Raw genomic sequence first — 27,982 nt, 5'->3', positions numbered from 1 at the left:
GCGCGTTCCCCTCCCCTCCCTCCTTCGGGGTCGGTTGCCCGGGAAGTGTCGCAAGGTGTCGTGGTCGGGGGCCGTAAAGCGCAGAAAGGAAAAAAAAACACAGAGCGCTGCTCGGCGGCGGCGGCGGCGGCGTCCGGGGAGCATCGGGGGCTGGGCGGCCCCATGGCGGCGGCGGCGGAGGTGGTGGCGGCCCCCCGGCCTGGAGGCGGCGGAGGGGGAGGCGGAGCGGCCTCCAGAGGTGAGGGGGGAGGGGGAGGGGGAGGGGGTCGGGCGCTTGCTTCCCCCCCCGCCCCTCCTCCGTCCCGTCCCCCCCGCGGGAGGGCGGCTGAGGCGACCGGGACACCCGGAGGGGGAAGGGAAGGAAGGGCAGAAAACGGGGGGGCCTCCCCCCGTTTTCTGCAAAAGGAGGAGGAGGGTTGTTTGTTTGTTTATTCATGGTGTTTCCCCCCCCCCGCATCCTTTTACACCCCCCCAACTGGGTTGAGAAAACGCCACTCCTGGGGGAAGGAAGAAGGACACTCCCCCCCCCCCCGAGAAGGCCCAGGAGGGGAAAGGGAAGGAAGGGCAGAAAACGGGGGGGGGGGTCCTGCTCCCCTCCCCTCCCCTCCCCCCCCATAGAAAATACCCTGCAAAAAGGAGGAGGGCTGTTTGTTTGTTTGTTTATGGTGTTGCCCCCCCGCCTCCTTTCACCCCCCCAGAAGGACCAGGGCCTCCCCTGAAGCGGGAAGGGAAGGAAGGGCAGAAAATGGGGGGCCCGTCCCCTCCCCCCTCCTTCGCCATAGAAGATGCCCTGCAGAAAGGAGGAGGGGGTTTGTTTGTTTGTTATGGTGTCGCCCCCCCCAAAAGTGGGTTGAGAAAGCGCCCCTCCCGGGGGAAGGAAGAAGCGGGTGGGGGAGGGGAGGAGGCGTTTTTCAGGAAGAGCCCCTCCCCCCAAGAGGAGGGGGGTCGAAAAGGGGCTCCCCCCTCTCTAGATCCCCCCCCCGCGTGGCCCTGGGGCGCCTTGCCTTCTCTTGCCTCCCTTCCCTGCTTCTTCTGGCCTCTCCCCCCTTTGCCCCCCCTTTCTGCTTCGCCTCCTCATCCCTGGCTTGCGCTTATTTCTGGCATTGGCCCAGTCTCTCCGTGGTCGCTGCTATTACTCACTTGCCCTTAAGGTCACAACAATTAAAACACAATAATATTCAGAACAGGTTGCAGCCGCTTCCAGTCGCCAAAATGAGGCGGAGCCTAAAAATACACATTTCTTTTTCTAAGCAGGGCCAATCTCTCTCTTCATCCGCCCTCGTAACTTTATCTCAGTTTATGTTCAGTCTCTGTTGTGTATTTATATCCATATTTATTCACTGATATCTATGTTTATCTATGTCACCTCCCTCTGTTTATCTCTGTTAGTTTCTGTTTTAAAAATTCCTTACAGTAGCACCTTAAAGACCAGCTAAGTTTGTTCTTGGTGTGAGCTTTTGTGTGCATGCGCACTTCTTCAGATACACTGAAACAGAAGTCACCAGACCCTTATATGTAGTGGGAGGGTGGGGAGGGGTGTTACTCAGAAGGGGGGTGGGAGATGGGGGATTGGCTGATAGGTGTGGTAAACCTGTTGACGACTGTTAAGTGGCCAAAAATAGCTTTATCGTGTATAATGAGATAAGAATCCAATGTCTCTATTCAAATCAGGTCTCTCCATGGTTTTAAGTTTGGTAATAAGTTGCAATTCAGCAACTTCTCTTTCCAGTCTATTTCTGAAATTCTTTTGTAGCCATGTTGGTCTGCCGTAGTCGAAACAAAATAAAAAGAAATCCTTCCAGTGGTACCTTAGAGACCAACTAAGTTTGTTCTTGGTATGAGCTTTCGTTTGCGTGCACGTGTGTTTCTGAAGAAGTGTGCCTGCACATGAAAGCTCATACCAATAACAAACTTAGTTGGTCTCTAAGGTGCTATTGGAAGGAATATTTTTTACCTGTAACTAGTTTCTGTTTATCTATTCATCTGTCGTCTTTATCTGTACTTATCTTCCTATATGTAATCTCTATCATTTTAGCTAAAGCTGTCCATTTATATTTTATCTTTCTGCTAGCTATATCATTTCTCTATATTTCTCATATGTTTATATTTACCTTTTTTAGCTATTCATATTTAATTGTATTTATCTTTAGCTTAAGTCTGTTTACATTATTTTTTCCTATCTTATCTTTTTTATTCGTTCATTACACTTTTGTCCTCCAGGGAGCTCGGGAGCTCCCTCTTTTATTTTGACAACAACCCTGTGAGTTAGGTTAGGCCTAGAGAGGGGAGACTAGTCCAAAGTTCATGGGTGAGAGTTCTAGCTGAACAGGGATTTGAAGCAGATGAATGGGCACGGCTAACTGAGATCCATTAGTTCAGGGGTTCCCAGTTAGCTCAGTACTGAGGACCCCTTGTTTTTCAAAAGCCAATCCGTGAATCCCCCTACTTCTGAAATTCTTGATATCTCTAGGTAGTTTTTGTTATGTGAATGGCGCCATGGATTCCTCGGGTGGGCTACGTGGACCCCCACCCCGGGGCCTGCAGACCACCAATTGGGAACCACTGTTCTCGTTAAATACAACTCAGAGCTTTCTCAGCCCAGTGCTGTTTTTTTATTAATACATCAGCACCTCAGTTTTCTTCCAAGAAGTCCAAAGTAGAAAATGTGGTTCTCCCTATTTTTCCTTCCCTCACAACAACCTGGTGAGGTGGGTGACCAGCTGTGAGAGAGATTCCTTCAAATCTTGGACTCCAGTGAAATCCACAATATGGTTCTCAACTTCATGGAAGTTATGAAAATGCATAATTTAGGATTGAATATATTTAGTGATGTGTACATGGATATGAAATAATTAGGAGCACATTTGTTTGCGATTTGCCATCTTTTCTGCTTCTGTGTGTATATCTGTATATGTGTGAGTGGAGAGAGAGAGAGAGAGAGAGAGAGAGAATGCACACACTGAGATCTGCACACATAAACAGATTTATATCCCACTTTTAAGGTTGAGAAAACTTTCTTATGCGATGACTTATTAAACAAGAGTTTGAAGCAGCAGTGTACAAAGTCCGAAGGCAATAGTTGTTGGTCCATAAGAAGAATGTCCACACCTGGGCAGGTTCTTGATCAGGACCAAACCAAAATGTCACAAAAAGCAGACGAGTGTTTGAGTTAACCAGAATGGAGACTGACTGTTAAATGAAACGGAGGAGCTGAAGGTGGGTGGGAGGGGAAGGAAAAATCAAATGGAATTAGTCAGGATCTTGAGGTCTGCACTCGAGATTCACCCTCCGGGTGGTGATTGCAGACTGAATGAGGCCCATGGTTCTTCTTTGCAGGCGTCAGGCTGCCCCCAAGTCTCATTGGGGATGGAGAAACCGTGGCTGGATCCCCCTGTTTATAACAAAGCCCCAACATTTATCCAGATCTGTCTCTATCAGTATTATAGATAGATAGATTGTGTGTGTGTGTATACACACAAACGTAAAATTGAGAGAGCTGCCCATTGGTGTGTATAAAAGTAACTTATGTCTTATTGCTGCCAGAGGAATCTTCAAACCCCTTTTTCATACTATGTTTTGAGTTACAAAGACGTTTTTCTGGTATGAGAGGTATAGTATAATCCTTACCATGATGCCAGTCAAATGAAGTGGCAAGAAAGTTTTGGGTCCGGATGAAATGTTAGTGACATTGTTTATTTATTACGTTTCTATCCCGCCTTCTTCCCTCCAAGGAGCTCAAGGGCTCTCCTCCCCATTTTATCCTCACAACAACCCTGTGAGGTGGGTCAGGCTGAAAGGCAGAGTCTGGCCCCAAGGCCAGCCAGTTGGACACTGTATGAACTGTATAATCACGTCTTGTCTTTCTCTGACTGCACTTCTTTGTAAAGTTCAATTATGGATATAATAAAAAGCATACACACATACACACTATAATATAGATAAAGCGATTATATATCTAAATAAGTTATGTGGCACCAAATGGTGCCATCTGTTAGGAGTTCTCTGGCTCCTTCCACTGGAGGGCCAGTCCAGCGTTCCCCTGTGAAGCCCAGAATGTATTTTCATGCTGATTTCCTTTGGTTTCTGGGACTTGCATGCCTCTTTTTTGCCTTTCGCATGCTGCTTCAAAATTTTTTTGGGATGCCAAGCAGACTATTAATATTTCTGAAATACCATTTATTTTTAAAATAAACAAATGTGCATCTCAAATGATTTGGAAGGCAGTAAATTTCCAGTCTTTTCAGTGGGGCCTTTAGTTCATTGGAACAGAACCGTTTCGTGCAGATAAATAGTATTAACAAGGCAAACGATTTATATGATCTGAAGAGAAACCAGAGTATTGATAATATATTTTTATTATTTATAACCTGCCCATCTGATTGGGTTACTCCAGCCACTCTTACATAAGTGAGCGTTGATACTTAAACATTCATGTTTTTGCTTGCACATGCTTGTATATAAAAACTGTGTGTTTGCGTCTGTTGCTTTTTAGAAAGGGAAAAGTTCAAAGCGATGCAACGGTGAAACCAAGTCTCAAGAAAGTGAGGGAAGAGGGAGCAAGAGAATCCGTTATCTGCTACCCCAAACTTATTAGTGCACGGGCAAAATAAAACTGAGATAAATTAGGTGTGGCTGTAAATTTGTTGATCCTTAATGTGCCACAAGACTCGTTCTAACCATATGTATGAATTTCACTCCCTGTAACTTTCTCCTCATGTCTTTATTTGCAAAAAGAGCTCCCACAGCCGCTTTTGATCCCTGTAGCAACAGGGGTGCTAAGGTGGTGGCCCATCAACTGCCTGAGCCTTGAAAGTCCTAGAATCAAAGAATTGTAGTTTTTGAAGGAGCCCAAAGAGCCATTTAGTCCAACCTCCTGCAGTACAGGAGGAGTCTTCCAGCGGAGAGAGGCAACGCCACACAAATAAATGTGTGACTGTTTGCCTGTTTCTCCACCAGCCACCCTTTACCCTGATACTAAAAAGATCCTTTGCACTAATGTGGAGACCTTTCAGGAAAAGCAGGATTGAAACCACCCCACTTCAAATCCCATCTTCTGCTTTCTCCCCCAGTCTGACGTCAGTTCTACAGCGCCAGTTCCCAGAGAGCTCCTGGATCTACTCTGCTCAAAAAGGGAGTCGGGGAAAGGTAAGTTTCTGCCTTGAGGTTCATTAGTCCCTGCCCAAGAGGACAGAGCAGTGAGCAGAACCTTTGGGTGTCCAGTGCTGCTGGGGGGTGGCCTGGCATCCCTCCCGGATAAGTGTGTCCTTCAGGAGAAGCCCCATTGCTGATCAGTCCAACTTACTTCAAGTTAAACGCTTAGAAAATTGGGAGCGTTCATCTTGTGTTGGAATGGAAATACAGCCTTAATCGATGGGGAGACCTTCGTCCAGTGACTACCACCGAATGGCGGGTGTGCGTTGTTGTTCAGTCTTTCATTGGTGATGCTGCTCTTCCCAGATCCTGCGTCAGGAGAGTTGTATGCACGTAAGGAGAGCCTGCGGGTTCAGGCCAATGACCCGTCTAGTCCAGCATCTTGTAATCACAGCAGCCAATCAGATGCCTCAGTGGGAAACCCAGAGGCAGGACTGGAGCACGAGAGCATTCTCAGTTGGTATTCAGAAGGACTCCTGCCTCCGACTGTGGAGGCTGGATGCAGCCGTTGTGGCTAGCAGCCATTGATAGCCCTCTCCTCCTCATCCTCCTCCTCCTCTGTAAATTTGTCCTGCCCTTTTTAAAAGCCGTCCAGGTTGCATGGTGCATGGTTTCTGTAAGCTGCTAATTCTGTGGATGTTGAATTCTGTGATGTTTTGCTAGGGTTCCTCCCTATTTTGCATGATTTTTTTAAATGGTAATCTTTATTGTCATTATCCCATACAGAACAACAAAATTGAAAAAATCTACATCAGACATTCTAAAACCCACAAGCCTGCTATCCCAGCTATCCCAGCCTAGTTAGCCCCCTAAAAACTCTGATACCCCATTTTTAAAATACAATATACTTCCATAGAGACTCCTTACACTGCATTTAAAACCAAAATCGCATTTGGATAGAAACTGTTTCTCAGGCGGCTGGTCCTGGTCTTTATAACCCTGGACCTTCTTCCAGAAGGCAGAAGCTGAAAGAGATTATTTCCGGGGTGAGCACTATCCTGTGCGATCTCTGCCGCTTTCTTATGGCACCCGGAAGCGTAGATTTGATCCAAGGGATTTGTATCCCAGTCTTCAGCAAAAGGGGTTCTCAGAGTGAATTACAAATACTGGTGATAAGATGGTCCCTGTCCTTGGGCTTGTGGTCTAAAATTCACAAAAGGAAAAGGGAATTGAAGCGAAGGGGGGGGAGCAAACTCCGGTACTATTATTTAGAGCATGGATAGGGAACCTCAGGCTCAGGGACCCCCCAGACCTCTCTGTCTAGCCCCTGGGACTCTGCCCTCACTGACCTGTGCTTTGCACCCTCCTTGAGGGTCTTTGCCTTGCTGAAATATGCCCTGGGCCTCTGGTAATGCCTCTCATTTGCCTGCATGGAGGGTCGAGTCGGGTGTGTGTGTGTAGAAAGTCTTTTGACGATTGCTCGTAGCCGAGTAAGATGATCTTCCATGAAAATGGTCTTAACGGTGAATCCGTACGTGACAGTGGAGGCCAATTCTGGATCCAGACATCCTTCCACAGTGGGGGCATAGGTTTCTGGGCGGGAGTTGATCACGGTGAGGGTTTGCTAAAGGTCAATTTGCGTTTGTTGCTCCGCCCACTTTTGCTTCTGACCCTGCCCACTTCTGGCCCCCAGAAGGTTCCCAAGAAGGGAATGCGGCCCCTGGGCTGAGAATGTTCCCCATCCCTGCGATGACCAGCTGCGGCCTCCCATCGCTGCCTCTCTTTCCCTCTCCTGCTGCCTGGTGGAGGTGAATTTCAGGCTGCTACGTCCCCTAGTAGGGGATCCTTCGGGAGAGAGGGGGCTTTGAATCCCACCTGCCCTTGATTCTGGGGTTGGGCACAGGGGACGGCCCTGACTCCACCTGGGGAATTACCCCTGGAGGGGAGCGTGGCTTTGGCCTCGGCTGCCTTGTGTGATGCTTCCCTCCTCCCCTGTTCCCTTCAGCTCAGGCCAGGGCTCCTGCCTGGGCCTTTTTAATTCTTCCAGCAGCCAAAAGCCCTCGGAGCGGCTGGTGACCTTGAGTGGCCGCCCTCCTCCTGCCCCTTCCCTCCCTTATCTGCTTATGAGCAGTTCTGGGGCTCAGCCAGGATGTCTCACGGCCTCCGCCGGGCTGCCTCCACCTCCTCTAATCGCTCCCTGCGCAAGCCATAGCTCCCCTTCCCCCCCCCCCCCCGCTTTCCTCGGGGCTTTCCCTTGGCACTTCTTCAGAGTGACGCTGTCCAGGGTCCCAGCTTCCCCAGTCTCGGTGGGGATTGGCCGACTGGCTCCACTGATCCCGCCCCCTCCCAGGCAAACAGAGGGAGGGGCAAAGGAGGAGGAGCTGCAGGTCAGCTCAAAAGGGTCCCGGGTCTTCGGATGCTGGGACTTTGGATTAGTTTCAGTTGAAACCAAGGGCCAGTTCCTCTTGTCGGTGACATTAATCCCCCCCCCCAAGTGTATGTTGCTCCACAGGGCTCTTCACTAGGGAAGGTGGAAGCTGGGGTTCCTGCATGGCAGAGGGTGGCCTAAACTCTATGCTCAACTCTATGCTTGCTTGGCCTTCCTCTGCGCTGCCTCTTTGTCACTGCCCTCCAGCCAGCAACTCTGATGCCTGTCTTACTTTCATTTCCATGTGACAGCCAGGCCTGTAGAAGAGGGTGAATCAGCCAGATAAGAGCTACTTTCTCTAGCAATTAGGCCAGCAGGAGCCTCTTCAGAGCCAGGCGATGCCTCCTGCCCTTTGTCGTCTTCTTGAGCCCAAGTGGCTTCCCTTAGACCTCACTCTGAACTTCCTTCCCCGCAGTGTTAAAGAAACGGCGGAAGGCTAACCACCACTGGGTCTCCAGAGTTTATGGCCAGGCACCAAAGAGGTGGGCTGCTCCCTAGGTCTGCTCTCGATCGCTGGTGGGCCTCTTATTTCAGAAAACAAGCAAGAAGTCCCCCATGCCTCCTAGCTTAACTTGGCGCTTCTCCTGCCACCTATGGATTTACTTAGCTGGCAAATGCAGGAGCGTTCTTTGTACATGAGCGGGATGAAATCCAATACAGTGGTTTCTCCGGTTGCGGATGGGATCCGTTCTGGAGGTCCAGCCAGATCGTGAGGTTTTCGCAACCAGAGGACCGCTTCTGTGCATGCGTGCATGGCAAAACCCAGTAAAATACTTCTGGGTTTGCCACTTATGTATCCCAGAGGGTTACGTAAGCGGAGGTACTACTGTGTATAATAAACACAGCACCAGCAGTGTTGCCTCTTCATAAACCAGGTTGGCAATGAAAGAATGAAAGCTGGCTGTTTTCGGATGCATGCTTGAAGTCTCGGGCGAAGGACATCTGTGTCGGGGGCCAGCAAGATATAGGAGAGTGCAGTTGCTTTGGGGTTTTATTTTCCGTACGGTGCATGGCAAGCTGCTACCCTCTGGTCATTCAGATGTTGGTGGGAGAGGGGGCATCGGAGGCAGAATGTAACACTTGGGTTGGCTCATGCAGAGGTCCCAGGTAGCCAGGCTCATAGCCGCTTAGGGCTCTCCAGGTAACAACCGGCACTTCTAGTTGTGCCTTGGAGTTCAGAGCGCCTGGCCTTGAGGAGGAGCTGCTTGCTTGAACCACCGCTTGGACGCTGCAGGAAGGGAAGGTGCTCTTGTTCCCGGGTCCTGCTTTTGTGAGGCATCTGATTACACACTGGGCTAGGTGTCGTCGCCCCCCGCCTGATCCAGCAGCCAGGCTCTTCTGATATTCATATGGAACCTCCAGGTCCAGGGGTAGTCTATCTGGATTCCATGGGGTATTTGCCCACTGAGAGAACAGGCCCGTCTTACATTCTTGTGTTGTCATGTGCCGGGGGGCGGGGAGGAGTTCTTGCCTTCACCCTCTTCTCAGGCACTTCCTGCAAGTTGTGGAGTTGGCCACAGGTAATAATAATAATAATAATAAATTTTATTTATACCCTGCCCTCCCCAGCCAAGACTGGGCTCAGGGCGGCTAACAACCGATATAAAACAAATTGATTGAAATACAACTTAAAAACAAGATTAAAATGCAGCATTAAAACATTAAAATGCAGCCTCATTTCAATGGAAACTCAAATCAGAAACGTTTTTTGGGGGATGAAAACATCAAGTCTTCACCAAGGCTAACTATCCAGACTGGTCCTACGTGGGCCAGAAAAAAAGCCAGGGAAGTCCCCAAATAGGAGTTCCGTCACAGAAGGAGAAAGGAAAAAAGGAAAGAAGTAAAGGGGATCAAGTTGATTCCAAGGCAAAGGCCAGGCGGAACAACTGTCTTGCAGGCCCTACAGAAAGAAATCAGATCCCGCAGGGCCCTGGCCTCATGAGGCAGAGCGTTCCACCAGAATGGGGCCAGTGTTGAAAAGGCCCTGGCTCTGGTTGAGGCTAATCTGACTTTCTTAGGGCCCGGGACCTCTAGAGTGTTGCTGTTTGTGGGGCATTCCAGGAGAGGTATCCCCCCCCACACCTTCCCTGCAGACCCCCCCCCCCAGATAAGGAACTGGGGCCTGTGCTCCTTTTGGGGAGCGTGAGGAACAGTGCCAGGCCAGTGCCTTCCACTCTGTGTGCCTCCCCTTGCAGATGGCCATGCCTGGCACTTGGTCTGCATCACCAGAGCCTCTGTTGAAGGAAGATGAGGTGGGCGGCTGTGATGACTCACCTGACCCCCTGCTCTGTGGGAAACGGCTGCGGGGGGTGGGGTGGGGGGTGCAGGAGGAGGAGGGGGCACCGGGCCTGCCCTCTGCCTTGCTGCCTCCCAGGCTCTGTCATCTCTGTGCTAATGCCAAAGTGACAGCTGACGGGGTGCGAAGAGGCACTTTCAGGGGAGGCGCATGAGCTCAGAGCAGATTTGCTTTGCCGGAAGAAGGTCCCAGAGTCAGCCGCCACTGGCACCTCCAGGTGGCACCAGGGGAGACCCAGGGCAGTCCTTGTGGGTCAGCACAGGAAGTCCTGAGCAAGGCGGGTCAAGGGCCTGACTCCATTTCCAATGTTTTCCAAACACACATCTTAGGTATTCAAAGTCTTGAATGAGGAAGGAAGCTTCAGAGCAGTCAGTGGACCCAAAATGTTTTGAGGCCGAGACCTCCTTGGCCCATAAACTCACCCCCAGGATACCCCCTGCCCTACAGAAAAGTATTATTCAGAGTATTGGTTTGCATCACCTGTTAAGGAAGGTAACGGCACAATATAAACAGTCACAATCTGTTGAAAATCTAGTTGAAACTGACGTAATTGATTCCCAAAAACGTATGGACTTCATCCAGTAATTTCAGCTTTTCAAAGTCCAAAAGTCATTTGCCCCTCTAGCACCTCTTCGTGCCCCCAGGCAATCCCACTGCCCCCCCGAGGGAGGAGCCACCCTCTCCCACTTTGGGAACTTCTGGCTTGCAGCTTCCATGTTTCTCTTGCTGAGAGAACCGGGGTGTGAGAAGGCTTCTGGGAGGGAGAAGCTTTGCTGACCCAGCCAGGGAGCTTGGGGTGGCACCCCAGGGGCGCTGGAGGGGGGCGGTTGGCTGCCCCACCACGTAGGAGGAAACGAGCTCATCAGAGAAATAACGGGAGAGTTTTTGTGTGTGCCGAGGGAGCGTCTCGCTCTAAGAGGCTTGGAGGCCCCCTTGGTTCTTTGCATTCCGTGCCAGACAGAGTGACCGTTGGGGAAGGGCAGTTGGGCCCAGGGTCTCGGGGGGGGGGGCTTCAGGAGGAATGGCTGCAATGTCACGGCTCCTGCTGGCTTCCTCACGTTCGCAACCGTTGCTCCAGATTTTCAGCTAGTCAGTCCTTCCCCGCCAAGTAGGCGTACTCCTGAGGGTGCTTTAGGAAGGCCCGAGTTGAAGTTCTTGATTTAGGGGATGCCCTGGCCCCAAACAACGCCCAAGCACTTTCGAGACCACCCTTGGGCCTTCGGATCGGGGCCTGGGAATGAATGGGGAGCTGGGGCCCTCATTTTGGCCAGGGAGCCTTGCACAGATCATGGTCCCCAACTGGAGGGGGGAGAGGCTTCATATCCTCCTTGGGGCCACGGATCAGCCTGCCTCTGGGGTCCTGCTCTGCTCCATTGGGGGCCAGCACCCCTTAGCCTTGCCTGGGGGGCAGTTTCAGCAGGCTGTGCCCCTCTCTCCTCCCAGCAGAGGCTGGACCCCATGCAGAGCAGCTTCTTCCACACAGTTGGGTCCCCTTTGTTGGCTCCGATGTTTACAGCCTCCTCCTTTTCTCTCTTTACTGAACCTCTCAGGGCGAATTCACGAGAAAGCGCAATGTCAGACGCAGGAAGTAGCACGGATGGGAAAACAGATTTACCCAACGGTAAGAGGAGCAGGGTGGAGGGACTACAGAAACTTATATTGGCCTGAGTTCTTGGTGTGCTTTTTTCCAGTGGCTTCCAGCCACGTCTCTTTGGACCTGCGGGTCCCTGAATTGCAAGACCCGCAACTTGCACGTGGGCTAGATTCCCACAAGCCTTCCTGACACAGGCCTGGAGTTCCTCCTGCATGTGTGTCTCTGACACAGGAGGGGAGGCCTCTCGCCCGCCTTGTCCAGTGAGCTCAGGATTCCTTGCAGCTTTACCAGAGAGAGGTTCTGAGCTCGTGTTTCAGGCCGTTGTGGATGCAGAGTCGCCAGGAGACGTCAGAGCCGCAAAGGCTGGGGTGGAAGAAGAAAAGCCCTCCCTTTTGGTTTGGCACATGCCCACTCCTGAGTGCAGTGTCCAGGCCTGGGCAGTGCAACAGGATCTCTTTGGCTCTGGGTTTTGAAACCCAAGTTGCGTGGCGGCGGCAGCAACTCCTGAGCTGAGTCCTTGGAGAGCTGCTGAATCTGGCTCCACAGTGGAGGTGGTGAATGCAATAGGTGCCCCCCCCAGGGGTGCGTGTGCCCCCTTCACCGAACCCGTGGGTCCCGTTGCTCATACTCCCCGTTTCTAAACCCACCCCAAAGCAGCTCTGTCGCATTATCTGCCCCTCCAGCTGACCTGGGGCACAGTCTGGCCTCTTCCCTGGAATTGTGTCATGCAGCAACCCTCTGTCTCTAGAGCTCCATTTGTTGCCATCCCGTCCACAAATCATAGAATTTTAGAGGTGGAAGGGACCCCTGGAGGTCATCCAGTCCAACCCCCCTGCAATGCTGGAGAATCCCTGGCAGGTGCCCCCTCCCCAGCCTCTGCTTCAAAACCCCCAACGAAGGAGACTCTGCCACCTTCCGAGGGAGTCCTTTCCACTATCAAGCAGAAAGTTCTTCCTAGCGTTGAGTTGGAATCTCCTTTCTGGTTTCCTCCCCTGGAGCAGCAGAAAACGAGCTTGTCTTCCATGGGCCAGCCCTCCAGAGAGTTGTAGATGGCTCCCATGCCACTCTCCGCCTTCCCTTCTCCACGCTAAACATCCCCAACTCCCTCAGCCGCTCCTCACGAGGCTTCATCATCACGCTGTCTCCCAAGGCCTTGTCGCCAGAGCCTTCATCACCTCAGTCATCCTCCTCTGTCCACCTTCCAGCAAACATGACAAGAGTTTCATGTGGCTCTTCCTCTTGCCTTGGGGAAGGGCTGTCATAGCTCCTCTGCAGGGCTCCTGGGTTCAGTCCTGCTGGCGCTGGGGAAGACCCCCTGCCTGAAGGCCCAGAGAGCCATTGCTGGCTTCCAGTGTAGAGAACAGTGAGCTAGGTGGAGCCCAGGGACCCCGACTCAGTTTAAGGGGAATGGTTATTTTCTGAGGGAAGCTTCAGAGCTCAACAGCAAAGCACTTGCTCTCAGTCCTCTTTGGCTGGGAAAGATCTCCTCGCGAGCCATCGCTGCCTGTCAGGACGGAGAGTCCTGAGCTGGCCAGACCCGACCGGGTGCACAAGGCGGCCTTGCTCTGTTCTTGAGTGTCAGCCCCAGCAGAGTTCATGCCGAGCGGATGGAGCCTGGCGGCACAGAGGCCAAACAAGCAGAGCGGCATGACGCGTCTCGGGTGGGCGGGAAGAGTGTTGGCAGCTCTGCGGATCCAGCTGGCAGCGAGGGAGTGGATCCATCCTCCCTCAGCAGCTTTCCCCCACAGCCGGAGCAAAGGGGAAGGTTTTTGAGTTAGGCAAGTTCTGGGTTGCAGCTCAGCCCCTTCTGACCGACTTTGAGGAGCTGGGACTCTGACTCAGCCCAGACGGCGTGGAGATGACTCCCTCTTTCAAACAAAACAATGATTTATCGATTGCCTTCTAAACCGCCCTCTCAATTGACACAGAAGGTAACGGAAAACAGCTTCAGCTGTTTAAAACAAGACTAGCAAGTGGATAGTCATGACAAAGACCCATTTATCCTGCGAGGAAAGCCTCTTGGGGCAAAAAGTGGGCACCTAGACAGGGATGTTGTGCCACAGAACGGGGGCAGTCACCCTCGAGGCCCTGCTCTTCTGAGCTGCTGCTGAAGGAGCTTCTGAGATCTTCAGGGTTTGCAGGAGAAACTCACCCACAGCCTGCCCTGATTTGTTGTGTGGATAAGGGATCAGGCAGTCTCTCAGATGACCGGGTGCTGGGCTGTGTAAGGCCTCATGCGTTACTACTGGCACCTTGAATTTGGCCCATTAGACGAACAGCACCCAGGGCAAATCCCACAAGTCAGGTGTTAAATGCTGGCCGTTGGTTTTCAGTTGTGACCCCTGGACCAACCCTGAGGGTAGCCCCACGTTAGAGACATGGCCGTAATCCAGTGCAGTTCCTTTGGAGTTTTCCTCCATTGTCCGGGGTTGGGCTAGATGACCATGGGGGGTCCCTGCAGGACCTGCAGTTCTGTGAGTAGCCCCAGATATCGAGCGTGGTGTGGTTTTCTCCAGGCTGAGGCAGAGAGGGCTAGGCAGGATGCCAGAAAAAGAACTGTTAGTGCATCTTGAGGGGATGCGAGAGCAATGTGGCTGGGGCACCTGTCACCCCACTGATCGCCAGGGTTGATTCGGCTGATCTGGCGGGCACCCCCTCCCTCCCTCCTGAAGCCGTGTGCTTGGTGGAAGAGGACGGCCATCCCCGATAGAAGGAGTGTTTCCAAGGGTATACAATCGCTGCTTCTTGAGCCATCCCCTTGTAGTTTGATAAACCTCAGCGGTGTTGGGGGCGGTCCCAGACTTGTGCTGCCTGGAGCAGTCTAGCAGGGGCTCCGATGGGAACGGAAACCTGGGGTGGGGAAGAGCCTCACCAGCTGCCTCTCTTCCCTGCGCAGGAAGCTTATCCAGCAGCCCGGAGGAGATGTCTGGCGCCACGGAGGGCCACGAGACGTCCTCGGGGGTGGAGGTGGAGGCTTCCGACCTGAGCCTGAGCCTCACGGGGGACGAGGTGGGGCCCAACCGCACCTACACGGAGAGCTCGGCGGAGGAGAAGGACTCGGACAGCATGGACGACACGGGCCACTACTCCATCAACGAGATGAACCGCACCTACGACCGCTCCCACTCGGAGGAGGAGGAGGAGGAAGAAGAGGAAGAAGAGGAAGAAGAGGTGGAGGCGGCCGAGGCCCAGCGGTCCCGCAAGCGAGCCCAGCGCAAACGTCCCAACCGGGACCGGGACTCCTCGGACGATGAGCGGGCCCTGGAGGACTGGGTGGCCTCGGAGACGACGGGGCTGCCTCAGCCGCGCTGGCGGGCGGTGCAGGCGCTGCGGGAGAGGGCTCTGGGCTCCTGCGCCCGCTTCGTCCACGAGGCCTGCGGAGCCCAGGTCTTTGTGCAGCGCTTCCGGCTCCAGTATGGGCTGGAGGGCCACACGGGCTGCGTCAACACCTTGCACTTTAACCAGCGCGGCACCTGGCTGGCCAGCGGGAGTGACGACCTCAAGGTGGTGGTCTGGGACTGGGTGCGGAGGCAGCCGGTGCTGGAGTTTGAGAGCGGCCACAAGAGCAACGTCTTCCAGGTGAGGGGGGCTCCTTCGCCCAGCCTTGTGGTTCGTTGGTTACAGCACAAAGCAAAGAATTCATAGTATCGTAATAGTGAAAGGAGGAACGTGGGTGGCGCTGTGGGTTAAACCACAGAGCCTAGGACTTGCCAATCAGAAGGTTGGCGGTTCGAATCCCCACGACGACGGGGTGAGCTCCCGTTGCTCGGTCCCTGCTCCTGCCCACCAAGCAGTTCGAAAGCATGCCAGTGCAAGTAGATAAATAGGTACCGCTCTGGCGGGAAGGTAAACGGCGTTTCCGTGCTCTGCTCTGGTTTGCCAGAAGTGGCTTAGTCATGCTGGCCACATGGCCTGGAAGCTGTACGCCGACTCCCTCGGCCAATAAAGCGAGGTGAGCAACCCCAGAGTCGACCATGACTGGACCTAATGGTCAGGGGTCCCTTTACCTTTACCTAATAGTGAAAGGGGGAGTAGGCAATTTGAAAGGCCATAGATGGATTAGCAGCTCAAGACCTGGGTGAAGAGGAATGTTTTCGCCTGGTGCTGGAGCCACTGCAGGAAAGGCCCTGTGCTCATGTTGCCACCTTCTGGACCTCTCATGTCGATCTGGGGAGATGCAGTCCATGACGTATTGGGGTCCTGAGTCTCACAAGGCTTTATAGGTAAAAACCAGCACTTTGAATTGAGCCCGTAAACTTACCAGGCACCCTTTGCAGTTGGCCAAAGGGGCGTTGCATGCTCAGACCGCCTTGTAAGCAGCCTGCCACCAAATTCTGCACCAGTTAAAGTTTCCAAACCGTCTTCAGAGGCAGCACCACATGCAACTCCCATGACGTTCACGGAGCCCTGTGCTCTTCGGCAGGGCAGGGCTCAATCCGACTGTGGCCCACGGGGCCCCTTCCTTTGCCAGCCAGTACTTCCAGGCGTTTGGGCTGCTGATTGGTGGGTTTTGGGAGAGGGGGTGGGCCCACACTCCTGCTAGGGGCCTTCCCTGTTCTAGCAGCTGCTCCTGGGCAGGCCTTTAGCTCCTCCTCCCTGGGTGTCACTCAAAGCCTGGGAAACCAAACTCCCCGCCCCCTTCTGCATCTCTCCTCTGCCGCGCTTCGTGTGACCAGGAAGGACCCCTGGCTGGCTGGAGGGGGGGGGGAGTCACTCTGGGGTCATTTTGTGTGCGGAGGAGGGGAGGGTCTCCTTGTCCATCAGCTGCAGTCTCAGGGCCTCCTCTTTCTCTCTCCTGCCCTGGCAGGCCAAGTTCCTCCCCAACAGCGGGGACTCCACCCTCGCCATGTGCGCCCGGGACGGCCAGGTCCGCGTAGCCGAGCTCTCCGCCACCCAGTGCTGCAAGACCACCAAGCGGGTGGCCCAGCACAAGGGGGCGTCGCACAAGGTGAGTGGGCTGGCTGGGGCGGAGGGAGGCCGGGCAGCGGGCGTCTAGTCCTGGGGGAGGGGGCACAGAAGGCGAGAGGGCGAGAGCTGGGGCCCACCGGCACACTTTGCTTTCCTAAGGGGGGGGGGAAGGTTTGACCCAGGAGAACTGATCTGAAAGCCATCTATCACGGATGCTTTGGTTGGGATTTCCCGCATCGCATGAAGTTGGGGTTCCTTCCATCTCTCCAATTCTGTGAGCCTTGGAAAAAGTCCCTTAGAGACGAAAGAGGAAGTGGGAAAGAACAGCCCCCCTCCATCTTCCTCTTTCAGCTCTCTCCAGTGTTTGATGCGGGGCTCATGAGCAAGGGAGCAGCGATGTGGGGTGCTATGGGGCCTCACTGATGCGAGGGGAAATTCTCGAAGGTGCCATTTTGCCCAGGAGCCCCAAATAATCAGGCCCTGCCTGATGTCAGCGGCGCTGAGGGCTGGGAAGAGATGCAGTCCAGCCTTGCAAAAAGGCTTCAGGGATGTTTATATAGCTCGGAGGGGGATTTATTTTTCTTTATTTCATAAACATTTGTACACTGCTTGATTGTAAAAAAAAAGGTCTCAAAGCGGTTTGCAAAAAGATGAAACCATAAAATAAAAAGAATTGCAACAGTGCAACTTGCAAAAGTTGAAATACTTAAACAGGGTTAAATTTCTAATCACCTGGTGGGCTTGTCTGAACAGAATGCTTTTAGCAGGCCCTGAAAAGAGGGTGGTGGATGTGCTTGCTTGGCATCAATAGGCATGGAGTTCCAAAGGGCAGGTTCTGCCACACTAAACGATGGACTTCCTACAAACGTGGTGTTGGTATTATGTGGCACGCCTAGTGGTGCCATTTCTGTCGATGGAAGCTCTTGTGTGGGCACATGTGGGGTGATCTTGCAGGTAAACTGGTCCCAAGTTGTCTTTATTGACCGGTAGTATCACCTTGAACTTGACCTGCTAGGCGATCTCAGAGCACGGGCGGTTCATGCTGGAAAGGCCTCACCCCTGTCAGCAATCGTGTCGCAGCATCCAGGTCAAGTGCAAGGGAAGCCCCACAAAGAGTGCCTTGCAGTAATGCAGTCCGGAAGTGACCGTGCGTGAACTGGGGTGGCCAGGCTTTCCTGGTCAGGAATGGCCGTAGCTGCCAGCTGCAGTTGGTCAAAGGCACTTCGGGCCACCGAGGCTCCCTGATTCTCCAGGGACAGCGCCGGGTCCAGAAGCTCCCCAAAGTGCAAGGCTGCTCCAATTTCTCAGACCCGGGAGGTCCTCACCCACACTGCTTCCATCTTGCTAGGAAGTCTTTGGCCCTTGAGTTGCTCTGGCCTGGCAGCTTCTTGGGGATCGGCTGCTCGGCAGTGGGTCCCAAGGGAGTGCTGTCCGAGGGCACACAAGGGGCGATGGGGGGAGGCCTCGCTGCAGTTCCCCCCCCTCAAAACAGCCCGCCTCTCTCTCTCTCTCTCAGTTGGCCCTCGAGCCAGACTCCCCCTGCACTTTCCTCTCGGCTGGCGAAGACGCCGTGGTCTTCACCATTGACCTGAGACAAGACCGGCCAGCTTCGTAAGTGTGTGGGACCCCCTCTCGTTGCTCTAACTCTTGGCCTGCCCCCCCCAGTAGTTCTCCTGCCCCCTTCTCTACTTTATCCCCAGCCCCCCTTGTTACACACTCCCTCTCTAGATCAGTCCACCCAACCTCTTCCTGCTCTCTTGAGCCACGGTTTGGGCTCCTCTTTCTTAAAGCTGGGCTGGTTTCATTTCAATAAGTTGTCCAGATGTGGAGCGCACCCCCCCCCCCGGCCGCTCCGCCCCTCTCCTGTGGTTTTTTCCCCTTTAATTGTCTCAGCTTTCATTGCTCCCATTGAGACGGGGGCCAGATCCTCCATATCCTGCGTCTCTTTAGGGATGCTCTTCTCTGGGGTGGGGGGATTTGGGTTCAGATTCCACCCCCCTCCAGGCTGCCGAGCATTTGGGGTGGCAGCTGTTTTCCTCCCGCTCTGCCTTCCTGGCTCCACTGAAGGGCCCCCTCCCTGGTTCTCTTCCTTGACGCCTGGAGCTAAGAAACAACTCCTTGCCACTTTTGAGCAGGACGCGGCTGGGTACTTTGGGGTCTCCATGCTGGAGCCTGAAGGGGCGGGGGGGTTTTCTCCATCGGGACTCATAAGCTGGTGGGGGGAGGGGTGTGTGTGTGTACCGTATTTTTCGCTCTATAAGATGCACCAGACCATGAGACACCTAGTTTTTGGAGGAGGAAAACAAGAAAAAAAATATTCTGAATCCCAGAAGCCAGAACAGCAAGAGGGATCGTTGCGCAGTGAAAGCAGCAAGAGGGATTGCTGTTCTGGCTTCTGGGACAGCTGCGCAGCCTGCATTCGCCCCATAAGACGCACACACATTTCCCCTTACTTACTAGGAGGGGGAAAGTGCAGCTTATGGAGCGAAAAATACGGTATCTAGCCTTCTATCTCTATATCTCACTTTCTTCTGAGGAGCTCAAGGTGGCAGGGCTTATTTCTCCCCGCAACGACCCTGTGAGGTAGCCTCTGCTGAGAGGCAGTGAGTGGCCCACGGTCATGGTCTCTCCCAGCCCCTGGCGAGGAGGGGGGCGAGGAGACTCTTTCCACTGAGGGGAATTCAAGCCCCCTCCCCTCTCCTTCTGGTTTGCATCCTCAGGAAGCTGGTTGTGACGAAAGAGAAGGAGAAGAAGATTGGCCTCTACACCATCTACGTGAACCCGGCCAACACCCACCACTTTGCTGTCGGGGGCAGAGACGAGTATGTCAGGTGAGACCCCCTCCCGCCTGGCCACATCTCAGGGACCACTGAGCCCGCCCCCCGTCTCCCAGAACCCCGCAGTTCCAGCGAAGGCAGGGGAGGCATTGACCCACTTTGGGGTTCTGGGGGCCTGTGGGGATGAGGGGAGGGGAGCATCTTATTGGCTGGTTGTTGGGTCCATTGTGCCCCCCTCTTGGGCACCCGCGTCTCCCTCCTCCCGTGCCCCCTGCGGACATCTCCCCAGTGTGCAAAGGGATAATAATTTATGATAGTAATTTTATCATTTATACGTCACTCATCTGACCGGGTTGCCCCAGACACTCTGGGTGGCTTCCGTCGCATATACAGTGGACGCTCGGGTTGCGAGCAGGATCCGTGCTGGATGCACGTTTGCAACCCGCAGCAGCGCGTCTGCGCACGCGCGGGTTGCGATTCAGTGCTTCTGCACATGTGCAAAGCGTGATTTAGCACTTCTGTGCCTGCGCGACTGCCGAAACCCGGAAGTAATCCGTTGCGGTACTTCCGGGTTTTTGGTGGGTGCATAACCCAAAAAAACGCAACCTGAAGCGGCTGTAACCTGAGGTATGACTGTAAAAAACATAATGAAACATCAGTCGTTAAAAACCTCCTGATACAGTCCTGGCCTTGTTTGCTTTTAAATAAAGAAATTGAAATGGCAGGCCTTTCCTTGCTCTGGGCGGGCGCCTGGATGTTGCTCCCAGCCACCTGCTCACTGCGATGTGCCCTTGGGGTAACAGGCCTGAGCAAGGGAAGCCGGGCAGCAGCCCTGAGCAACTTACAGGCAACAGCCCCGGCGGCACCCATGGGTCTCTCTCTCCCCCTCTCCCCGGGCGCATTCCCTATTAGGTGGGTAGCTCCCCACACAACACGATTTCAGTTATGCGCACGGGGGCATGGAACATAACCCCTGCGTAAGTAGGGGACGCATGTAGAAGTAAACGAGGCTGCTGCTTTGCATAGTGTCTTCTTAAAACTGCAGTAATATCCAAGGCAACACAATGACTAAATACAACAATGCGATGTCAATATAAATTCTTTATATAATCTATACAGAACATTAAACAGTATGAAATATATGAAACATGCCCTCTCTGCAAAACCAAATAAAGAATCTGACCCATTGCTTCTTTCAGAGACTTGCATAGTCTACAAAGACTTTCAGAGACTTATAAGACTTATGCTTATTTGGTTCTATGTTTTCAAGAGAACCCATCAAGAGTGCATATTTTGTGACTTTCGGAGATTTATAAGATTTCTGTTTATTTGGTTTTGCAGAGAGTGCATGTTTCATATATTTCATACTGTTTAATGTTCTGTATAGATTATATAAAGAGTTTATATTGACCTGGCATTGTTGTACTTGGTCATCATGTTGCCTTGGATATCACTGATAATTGTTTGCAACACAGGGGTTTAATTGTTTGGTTACTTCTTACCCCCTTTTCCCTTCTGGCGTTTCCCCAGGGTCTATGACCAGCGGAAGATCAATGAGAACGAGAACAATGGTGTGCTGAAGAAGTTCTGCCCTCGCCACCTGGTAAGGGCCTTCCTGGGGTCCATCTTCCTTCTTCCCTGCCAGGGTCTTTGCCCTTCGTCCCCCAGCCCCGTGGTGGTTCTGGTAGCAGGAACACAGTCTTCAAAGAGCCTGGCTTGTGGATCAGGCCAAGGGGCACCTGCCCAGTCCAGCCTCCTGTCCTCCCAGTGCCGAAATGCTCCAGACAGCTTAGCAATCTGGACAGACTGCCCCTGGCGCTGGAGGTTCCGTAAGAACGCAAGAAGCGCCTGGCTGCTGAATCTGACCAGCCCACCTAGTCCAGCCTCGTGTCGTCACAGGGGCTGGCTAGATGCCCCCAAGGAAACCCCCCCCCCCGAGCGAGTGGGATGCTGGATTGTTAGAGGCCGCCTCTCTCTGAAATCTTGGCCTGCCCGCCCCAAGTGCAAAAGCTGCCTCTGTGCTCAGCCCACGTGGCTCTTGGGCATAAGAGCCATAAATAGCAACGCTCCAGAGGTCCTGGGCCCTAAGGAGGTGGAACACTCTGTCTCATGAGACCAGGGCCCTGCGGGATCTGATTTCTTTCCGCAGGGCCTGCAAGACAGAGTTGTTCCGCCTGGCCTTTGGCTTGGAATCAACTTGATCTCCTTCCTCTCTTTCCTTTTTCCTTTCTCCTTCTGTGACGGAACTCCTATTTGGGGACTTCCCTGCCTTTTTTCCTGGTCCATGTAGGACCAGTCTAGATAGTTGGCCTTGGTGAAGATTTGACGTTTTCATCCCCAAAAAGTTTTTGATTTGAGTTTCTACTGAAATGAGGCTGCATTTTAATGTTTTATTTTAATCCTGTTTTTAAGTTGTATTTTAATCAATTGTTTTTACACCTGGTGTTTGCCGCCCTGAGCCCTGTCTTGGCTGGGGAGGGTGGGGTATAAATAAATAATAATAATAATAATCATTATTATTATTATTATTATCTGGGGCTGGAGGGTCTTTGGGAAGGTGCTCTGCTGAGCTTTCCTCGCTCCCCGATTCCTCTGTAGGTGAACAGCGATTCAAAAGCCAATATCACTTGTTTGGTCTACAGCCACGATGGGTCAGGTACGTGGGGCATAGGGGGAGCTCTCCGGGGGGGGGGTCCTCTTCTGTTGTGTTGGGTGCCAGGACAGCCCTTGACCAGGAGAGCCTGGGGGAGGCACCTTCCAGGGTGTCACAGACAAGGAAGTGCAACAGAGGGAGGGAGGGGGTTGCCCTGTCCCAGTGCCCCCCCTCCCTGGTGAAGGCTGGGAGGTTGTGATGTCTTAGAATCTGCTGGCCAGCCTCCCCCCCCCCAAGGCCAAAGAAAGCTCCCCCCTCCTGCCATTTCCCAGATGCATCTGAGCTTTCCCCAATGTGTCTTGTTGCAGAGCTCTTGGCCAGCTACAACGACGAGGACATCTATCTCTTCAACGCGTCCCACAGCGACGGAGCCGAGTACCTGAAGAGATACAAGGGGCATCGGAACAACGCCACAGGTGCAGGAGCAGCCTCCCCCCCACCCCCCGCCACCCCTGGCAGGGGGAAATGCCCCCTGGCCTTGATGGCCTGTGGGGCTGGCAGAGCGCCTGGCCTAGCCTCGCTCAAACCCCAGGCGCTTTGGCTAATGTTGAAATCTTCCAAGAAGGGGCAGGTCTGATCTAGAGATATATATATGTAGGCAGGCAGTAGGCTCACAACTGACATGAGGGTTATGTTCCGGGGGGCTGCATGCAAAGGGGAAATCGCACAAAGTCGGGGCGACCCAGAATGCCCCACATCTCTGTGTGACTATCGCTACCTGGGTAGATTGAGGCTTTTGAAAGGCTGTGGGTGGCTCCCATGAAATCTCAGGTGGCCCCTTCCAACTGGCCCCCCCCCATTTATTTCCCCTCCACCCACGCAAAGCTGCAGTTTCATAAGTAAATCACATGTGAGTTGTAGTGTTCCTGTAAATGTAATTATAAATGCATTCTCTGGCCAAAATGAGATTGATTTTGCCAGAGACCAAGCAGATAAGCAAGTGAGGAAGGGATTCCAAAGTCGCCCCCCCCCCAGTATCACCCCCACACTCCCCAATCACCCCCTGCCCCTGTTCTCTCCCCACATGGCCCCCTTGATGGCCGCAGGGCCCAGAGTCACAGCTTCCACGCGCCCCCTGAGCAAGGGAAACTTGCTCCTCTGGGAAAGGAGGGAAGGAAGGGAAGTGCAAGGGGGAGGCAGGGTCTCCTGGCCCCCCTAGTGCAGAGGGGGGGGGGCTGCTGTTCTCTTGCCAGGAGGGGCAGCGGTTTTGCCGGGCACTCACCCAGACCACTTCTCTGCCTGCAGTGAAGGGCGTCAACTTCTACGGCCCCAAGAGCGAGTTTGTGGTGAGCGGCAGCGACTGCGGGCACATCTTCCTGTGGGAGAAGTCGTCCTGCCAGGTGGTGCAGTTCATGGAAGGCGACCAAGGAGGCGTGGTGAGGGGCGTGGCTGGCCGGAGGGCTGCTTGGACTGGGAGGGGGGCACAGCTGGGCAGGCTTGGTTAAGGGGGTGGGTAGAATTCAGGGGGCGGCAACCAGAAGGCCCGTCCTGTTGGCTCCTGGAAGAAATGGGTGCAGAGCCTGTCAGCATCGCCCTTGAGCCAGTGCCACCAACTGGACTCGTCCACTTCAGCCCTGACTGGGCCAGGCGAGCTGGGTAGCACTTCCAGAGACCACCTTCTGCACAGGAACAGGTCAAAGTGCTGTGGACTCACAGCTTAGAGTTGTGAGCACCGTTCACTTCCACAAGAAGACAGTTGTCACACAGCAGAGTACAGCAGAGCATAAACGACTCGGAGAGCAGCTCTGTAGAATATCTACAACTATAATACACAACTATATAGAGAGCTAAATAGGTCTAAGCATAAACGAATGCTGCACTGCACTGTCTGCAGCTGCTCTTGGCAGCAACCTTATCTATACACACGATCTCTAACACTCAGTCTCTCTCTCTCCAACACACTGACTGACTGATGTGAGGCTGGAGCAGAATAAGTAGAGAGCAGAACACCGCCCCTCCTCTCTGGAAAATCACCAGACTCATCAGCAGATTCTTGGATATGGGAGGGGTGAAATCTCCTCAGAGCCCACCTCTTTCCTGAAGCAAATCTGCCATCCCTTCTTATCCTGGGGGGGGGGGGACACACAACACACCATCTTTTCTGCCTCCCCCAGCATGTCTACTTTGGGAGGGGCAGGAATGCAGGCCGTGGGACAGAGCAGCGACTCCTCTGCTACCTTCTTTCCCTCTCAGCTGTTTCTGGGGCGACCCAGAGCCACAACTCCGCTCCAGGAAAAAAAAGGTTTTTGGATATTCTTTCAGGTCAACTGCCTGGAGCCCCACCCTCACCTGCCAGTCTTGGCCACCAGCGGTTTGGATCACGACGTCAAGGTCTGGGCCCCGACGGCAGAGGTGCCCACCCAGCTCACCGGCTTGAAGGAGGTGAGGGCCGTCTTCTCAGCCCCATGGAGACTCAGGGGACCCCTGCTGGCCAAGACCCTCTCTCCTCCGCCCTGCAGTCTGGGGGAAGCTAGCATGGTGGGTGGGGTGGGGGCTTCCAGTTTTGGTTGGACTCCCAGCGGGGCCAGGGATGAGGGTGATTGTGGATGTCGGAGGAGACCATATAACACCAGTCCTGAAAGACCTACATTGGCAATTTCTGAGCGCAATTCAAAGTGTTGGTGCTGACCCTGAAAGCCCTAAACGGCCTCGGTCCAGTATACCTGAAGGAGCGTCTCCACCCCCATCGTCCAGCCCGGGCACTGAGGTCCAGCACTGAGGGCCTTCTGGCGGTTCCCTCACTACGAGAAGCTAGTTTACAGGGAACCAGGCAGAGGGCCTTCTCGGTGGTGGCGCCCGCCCTGTGGAACGCCCTCCCAGCAGATGTCAAGGAAATAAACAACTATCTGACTTTTAGAAGACATCTGAAGGCAGCCCTGTTTAGAGAAGCTTTTAATGTTTGATGTTTTATCATATTCTTAATATTATTAATACTCTGTTGGGAACCGCCCAGAGTGGCTGGGAAACCTAGCCAGATGGGAGGGGGGGTATAAATAATAAAGGATGATGCTGCTGATGATGTCCGGAGGAGCACAGACGCTGGCTTGGGTTGTCCTTCCAGGCCTCTCTGGGAGGCTTCCTGTGGCTTCCTGCGCTTGTGGGGAGCTCATCAGTACTGGAGTCAGTGGCCATTCAATGAAGCGGAGGATTGGAAGGTTCAGGACAGATAGATGGGCCACTGAGTCGGCAGGGACACCCAGGGACATCTCGTCCAACCCCGTGCAGTGCAGCAGTCTTAGGTTCCGAATGGGCCCTGAGCAGCCTGGTGACCCTCTCCTCCTCCTCCTCCTCCTCAGGTGATAAAGAAGAACAAGCGAGAGCGGGACGAGGACAGCCTCCACCACACGGACATGTACGAGAGCCACCTGCTCTGGTTCCTGATGCACCACTTCCGACAGAGGCGGCACCACCGGGTAGGGCGGACGGCCCAGGCTGAACGGGGGGGGGCAGGGGGGAGGGTGGTGTCTTGGAAGACCGGGAACGGGGGCCTTGAAGCTCACCCCATGGGGGGTTTCGGTCGGTCGGTCGGGCGTGGGGCTACCGAGTTAAAGCCCCTCCCTGAATGGCACAGCCGTGGGTGAGCCTGTTTTGGCGATGGGCTAATCCTGAGTGCGCTGAGCCTCCTCTGCTCTCCCCCCCCCCCAATATGGGACATGGTCACAGCCCCCTACTCTTCCTTTTCCCCCAGCGCCGAAGAGATCCAGGCACAGGGGCGACGGACAGCGACTCGGACGACTCCCCCAGCTCCTCTGACACGTCGGACGATGACGAGGAAGGCCCGGAACGGGTGCAGTGCATGCCTTCTTGAGACCCCCCCCCCGAGGATGAGGAAGAGGTGGGGGCGTAAAGAGTGGGCAGACTTGAATCGGCAGCAAGATGCCCACCACTTTGAATTGCCATCTATTCCCCCTCCCTGCTTTTTACTGAAACACTAAGGAAAGACACACACCCCGCCCCCTGCCCTCCTTGTCGCTGGCCCTCCCCCAGGGGCAACCTGTTTGGCATTAATTGCACTTGGACTTTGCTTGAGGGGGGCAGATGAGGGGGGGGGACACACATGGGACGCCCTGGGATTCCCTTCTGCTCTCCCCCTCCTCTCTCTGCCTCGGTTTTGGCATGGGGAAGAGGGAGGCCTGCCCCCTTCCACCCCCTCATTTCCCCAGAGGCATGGGGTGGGGGGAGTGGGAGGGAAGGGGCTTGGTTGCTCCCCCCCCCCCGCCATTCCCTGTGAAGCTTCCTTTTGAGTGAGCTGAGTTCGGGTTCTGCCTCCCTCCTCCTTTCCTTTAAGATGTTGATGTGAGCCCCAAAGGGGGCATTTTTTGGAGGTTTTGTGCTTTTTTCTCCCGCCCCCACTCCCGTTTTTGAGGAGCGCCCTTGCTTGCCTGCTTCCAGGATGAGCAAACTTGGACTCTTTGCTTTATTTCTGATTACATTTTCTTTTTTTAGAGGGGGGGCATTCTTCTCCCTCCGCCTCCTGTTTTTTTGTGTTCTTCCTTCAGCAGAGTTCTAGCGGCATGAAGAACCCCCTTTTGCAGTCTAGAGCTTGCCATGGCCCCCTCGGACACCCCTTCGCCCAACCTTTTCGCAGAGTAAAGGTTTTTTTTTTTGTTTTGTTTAAAGAGAGGTTTAAATGCAGAGAAGAGACGTGGGGCTGATTCCCCTCCCCCTTTTGCGGTGGGGAGGGGGCTCACTGCTGCCCTGCGGAGGGAGAGGGGTTCTCGTGGGATCCCCTCCATTTGCCCGAAGGTTCTTTGTGTTTCATTTCCCCCGCTCCCCTTTCCTTTAAAAAATAATCTTATTTGTTTTCGAAAACAACTGCCCTTCCCCCCCCTCCCATCGCTGTTTAGAGGCCTAATTTTATATGTATTAAACAAGACAAGAACCAAATTAAAACTTGGATGTTATCAAGTTAAAATTATTGTAAAAGTTTAAATATATATATTATATAAATGCAATAAAAGAATTGAGAGACAGGCCTGGTAGTGTGTGAAATGGGTCCGCTGGGAGCCTGGCCAGAGGTTCCTCTTTGGCTCCGTGGGGCTGGGACAGGAGGTGGGGCTCTGGCCCCCCTTTCTGCGGCCTTGTTCGCCTAATAGACTCCACAGGCCTGGAGGGGGCTCTCACTTCAGCCGCCCCCCCCCGCTTCCTCCTGACCCTTCCTTGCCTTTGTCCCGTCTTTCCTAAATCACCTTTTTACTTTTTGCTTCGCTGGCTGTGCACAGCACTTCTGTGTCCCCCGTGCACCTCCTTGAGTCAGCCAAACTGCTGGAGCATCTTACCTTCGTGATAAGGACATCTTTGGCATCAGCAATATCAAGATCTTCTTTCCAAAGTCAGGCAGCCAGGGGCTGAACTCTTCAGCCTCGAATCCTGGTTTGGTTTTGCTTTTGGGGGGGGGGGTGGCATCCCATAGGGACACGGGTGGCAGTGTGGGTTAAACCACAGAGCCTAGGGCTTGCCAGTCAAAAGGTCAGTGGTTCAAATCCCGTGACGGTGTGAGCTCCCGTTGCTCGGTCTCTGCTCCTGCAAACATAGCAGTTCAAAAGCACCTCAAAGTGCAAGCAGATAAATAGGTACTGCTCCGGCGGGAAGGTCAACAGCATTTCCATGCGCTGCTCTGGTTCTCCAGAAGCGGCTTAGTCCTGCTGGCCACATGACCCGGAAGCTGTACGCCGGCTCCCTCGGCCAATAAAGCGAGATGAGCGCTGCAACCCCAGAGTTGGCCATGACTGGACCTAATGGTCAGGAGTCCCTTTACCTTTACCTATCCCATAGGGGCAGCACAGAGTTTGAATAGTGGGGGAGGACTCAGTAGCCGTGCCCACCCCCTCCCTACCAAATAAGAGCCAGTGACTTCACTTTGGGGGTCAAACAGACTAGCCCCTCATTTTAAATGTATTTTAATATTGTGTTGGAAGCCGCCCAGAGTGGCTGGGGAAACCCAGACAGATGGGCGGGGTATAAATAAATAATTATTATTATATTATTATTCCTAAAGAGAGCCTCAGGCCGGCTTTTTTGGGGAGTGAAAGAGTGAGTGCTTCGCTCTGTCAGAGCAAGTTGCCTTGAACGCTTTGGCTGTGTCCAGAGATCAGCTTCGTTCTCAAAACAAATTAATGCCCAAACAGTAAAGGCAAAGGAAGGAGTGTGTCGCTCGTGGCCTCAAGCAAATTATAGACTTTCAGAGCTGGAAGGGGCCCTCCCACTGTCATCTAGTCCAACCCACTGCAATGCA

At 53.7% G+C, this 27,982-nt stretch overlaps 1 protein-coding gene across 2 annotated transcripts; it reads left to right on the top strand.

Moving 5' to 3' along the window:
- The first annotated feature begins 93 nt into the window (after positions 1-93).
- Positions 94-26,720, top strand: DCAF8 (DDB1 and CUL4 associated factor 8). 2 transcript variants are annotated; one of them, XM_082202236.1, is made up of 14 exons: positions 94-238; positions 5,070-5,145; positions 11,366-11,436; positions 14,306-14,988; positions 16,217-16,357; positions 17,834-17,928; positions 19,038-19,148; positions 20,625-20,697; positions 21,693-21,750; positions 22,056-22,163; positions 22,993-23,123; positions 24,010-24,129; positions 25,044-25,160; positions 25,436-26,720. In XM_082202236.1, the coding sequence occupies exons 3-14, from the start codon at positions 11,388-11,390 to the stop codon at positions 25,553-25,555; spliced, it is 1,806 nt and encodes a 601-aa protein (XP_082058362.1). In that variant the 5' UTR covers positions 94-238; positions 5,070-5,145; positions 11,366-11,387; the 3' UTR covers positions 25,556-26,720. The 2 variants fall into 2 exon arrangements, with proteins under 2 accessions (XP_082058362.1, XP_082058363.1); XM_082202237.1 differs by lacking the exons at positions 94-238; positions 5,070-5,145 and adding an exon at positions 10,896-10,961.
- The last annotated feature ends 1,262 nt before the right edge of the window (positions 26,721-27,982 follow it).

The sequence above is a fragment of the Podarcis vaucheri genome (genome assembly GCF_965113315.1).
Source record: "Podarcis vaucheri genome assembly, chromosome: 16".
Lineage (NCBI taxonomy): Eukaryota > Metazoa > Chordata > Lepidosauria > Squamata > Lacertidae > Podarcis > Podarcis vaucheri.
The sequence above is the reverse complement of the archived record's forward strand: the minus strand, read 5'-3'. Positions and strand labels throughout refer to the sequence as shown.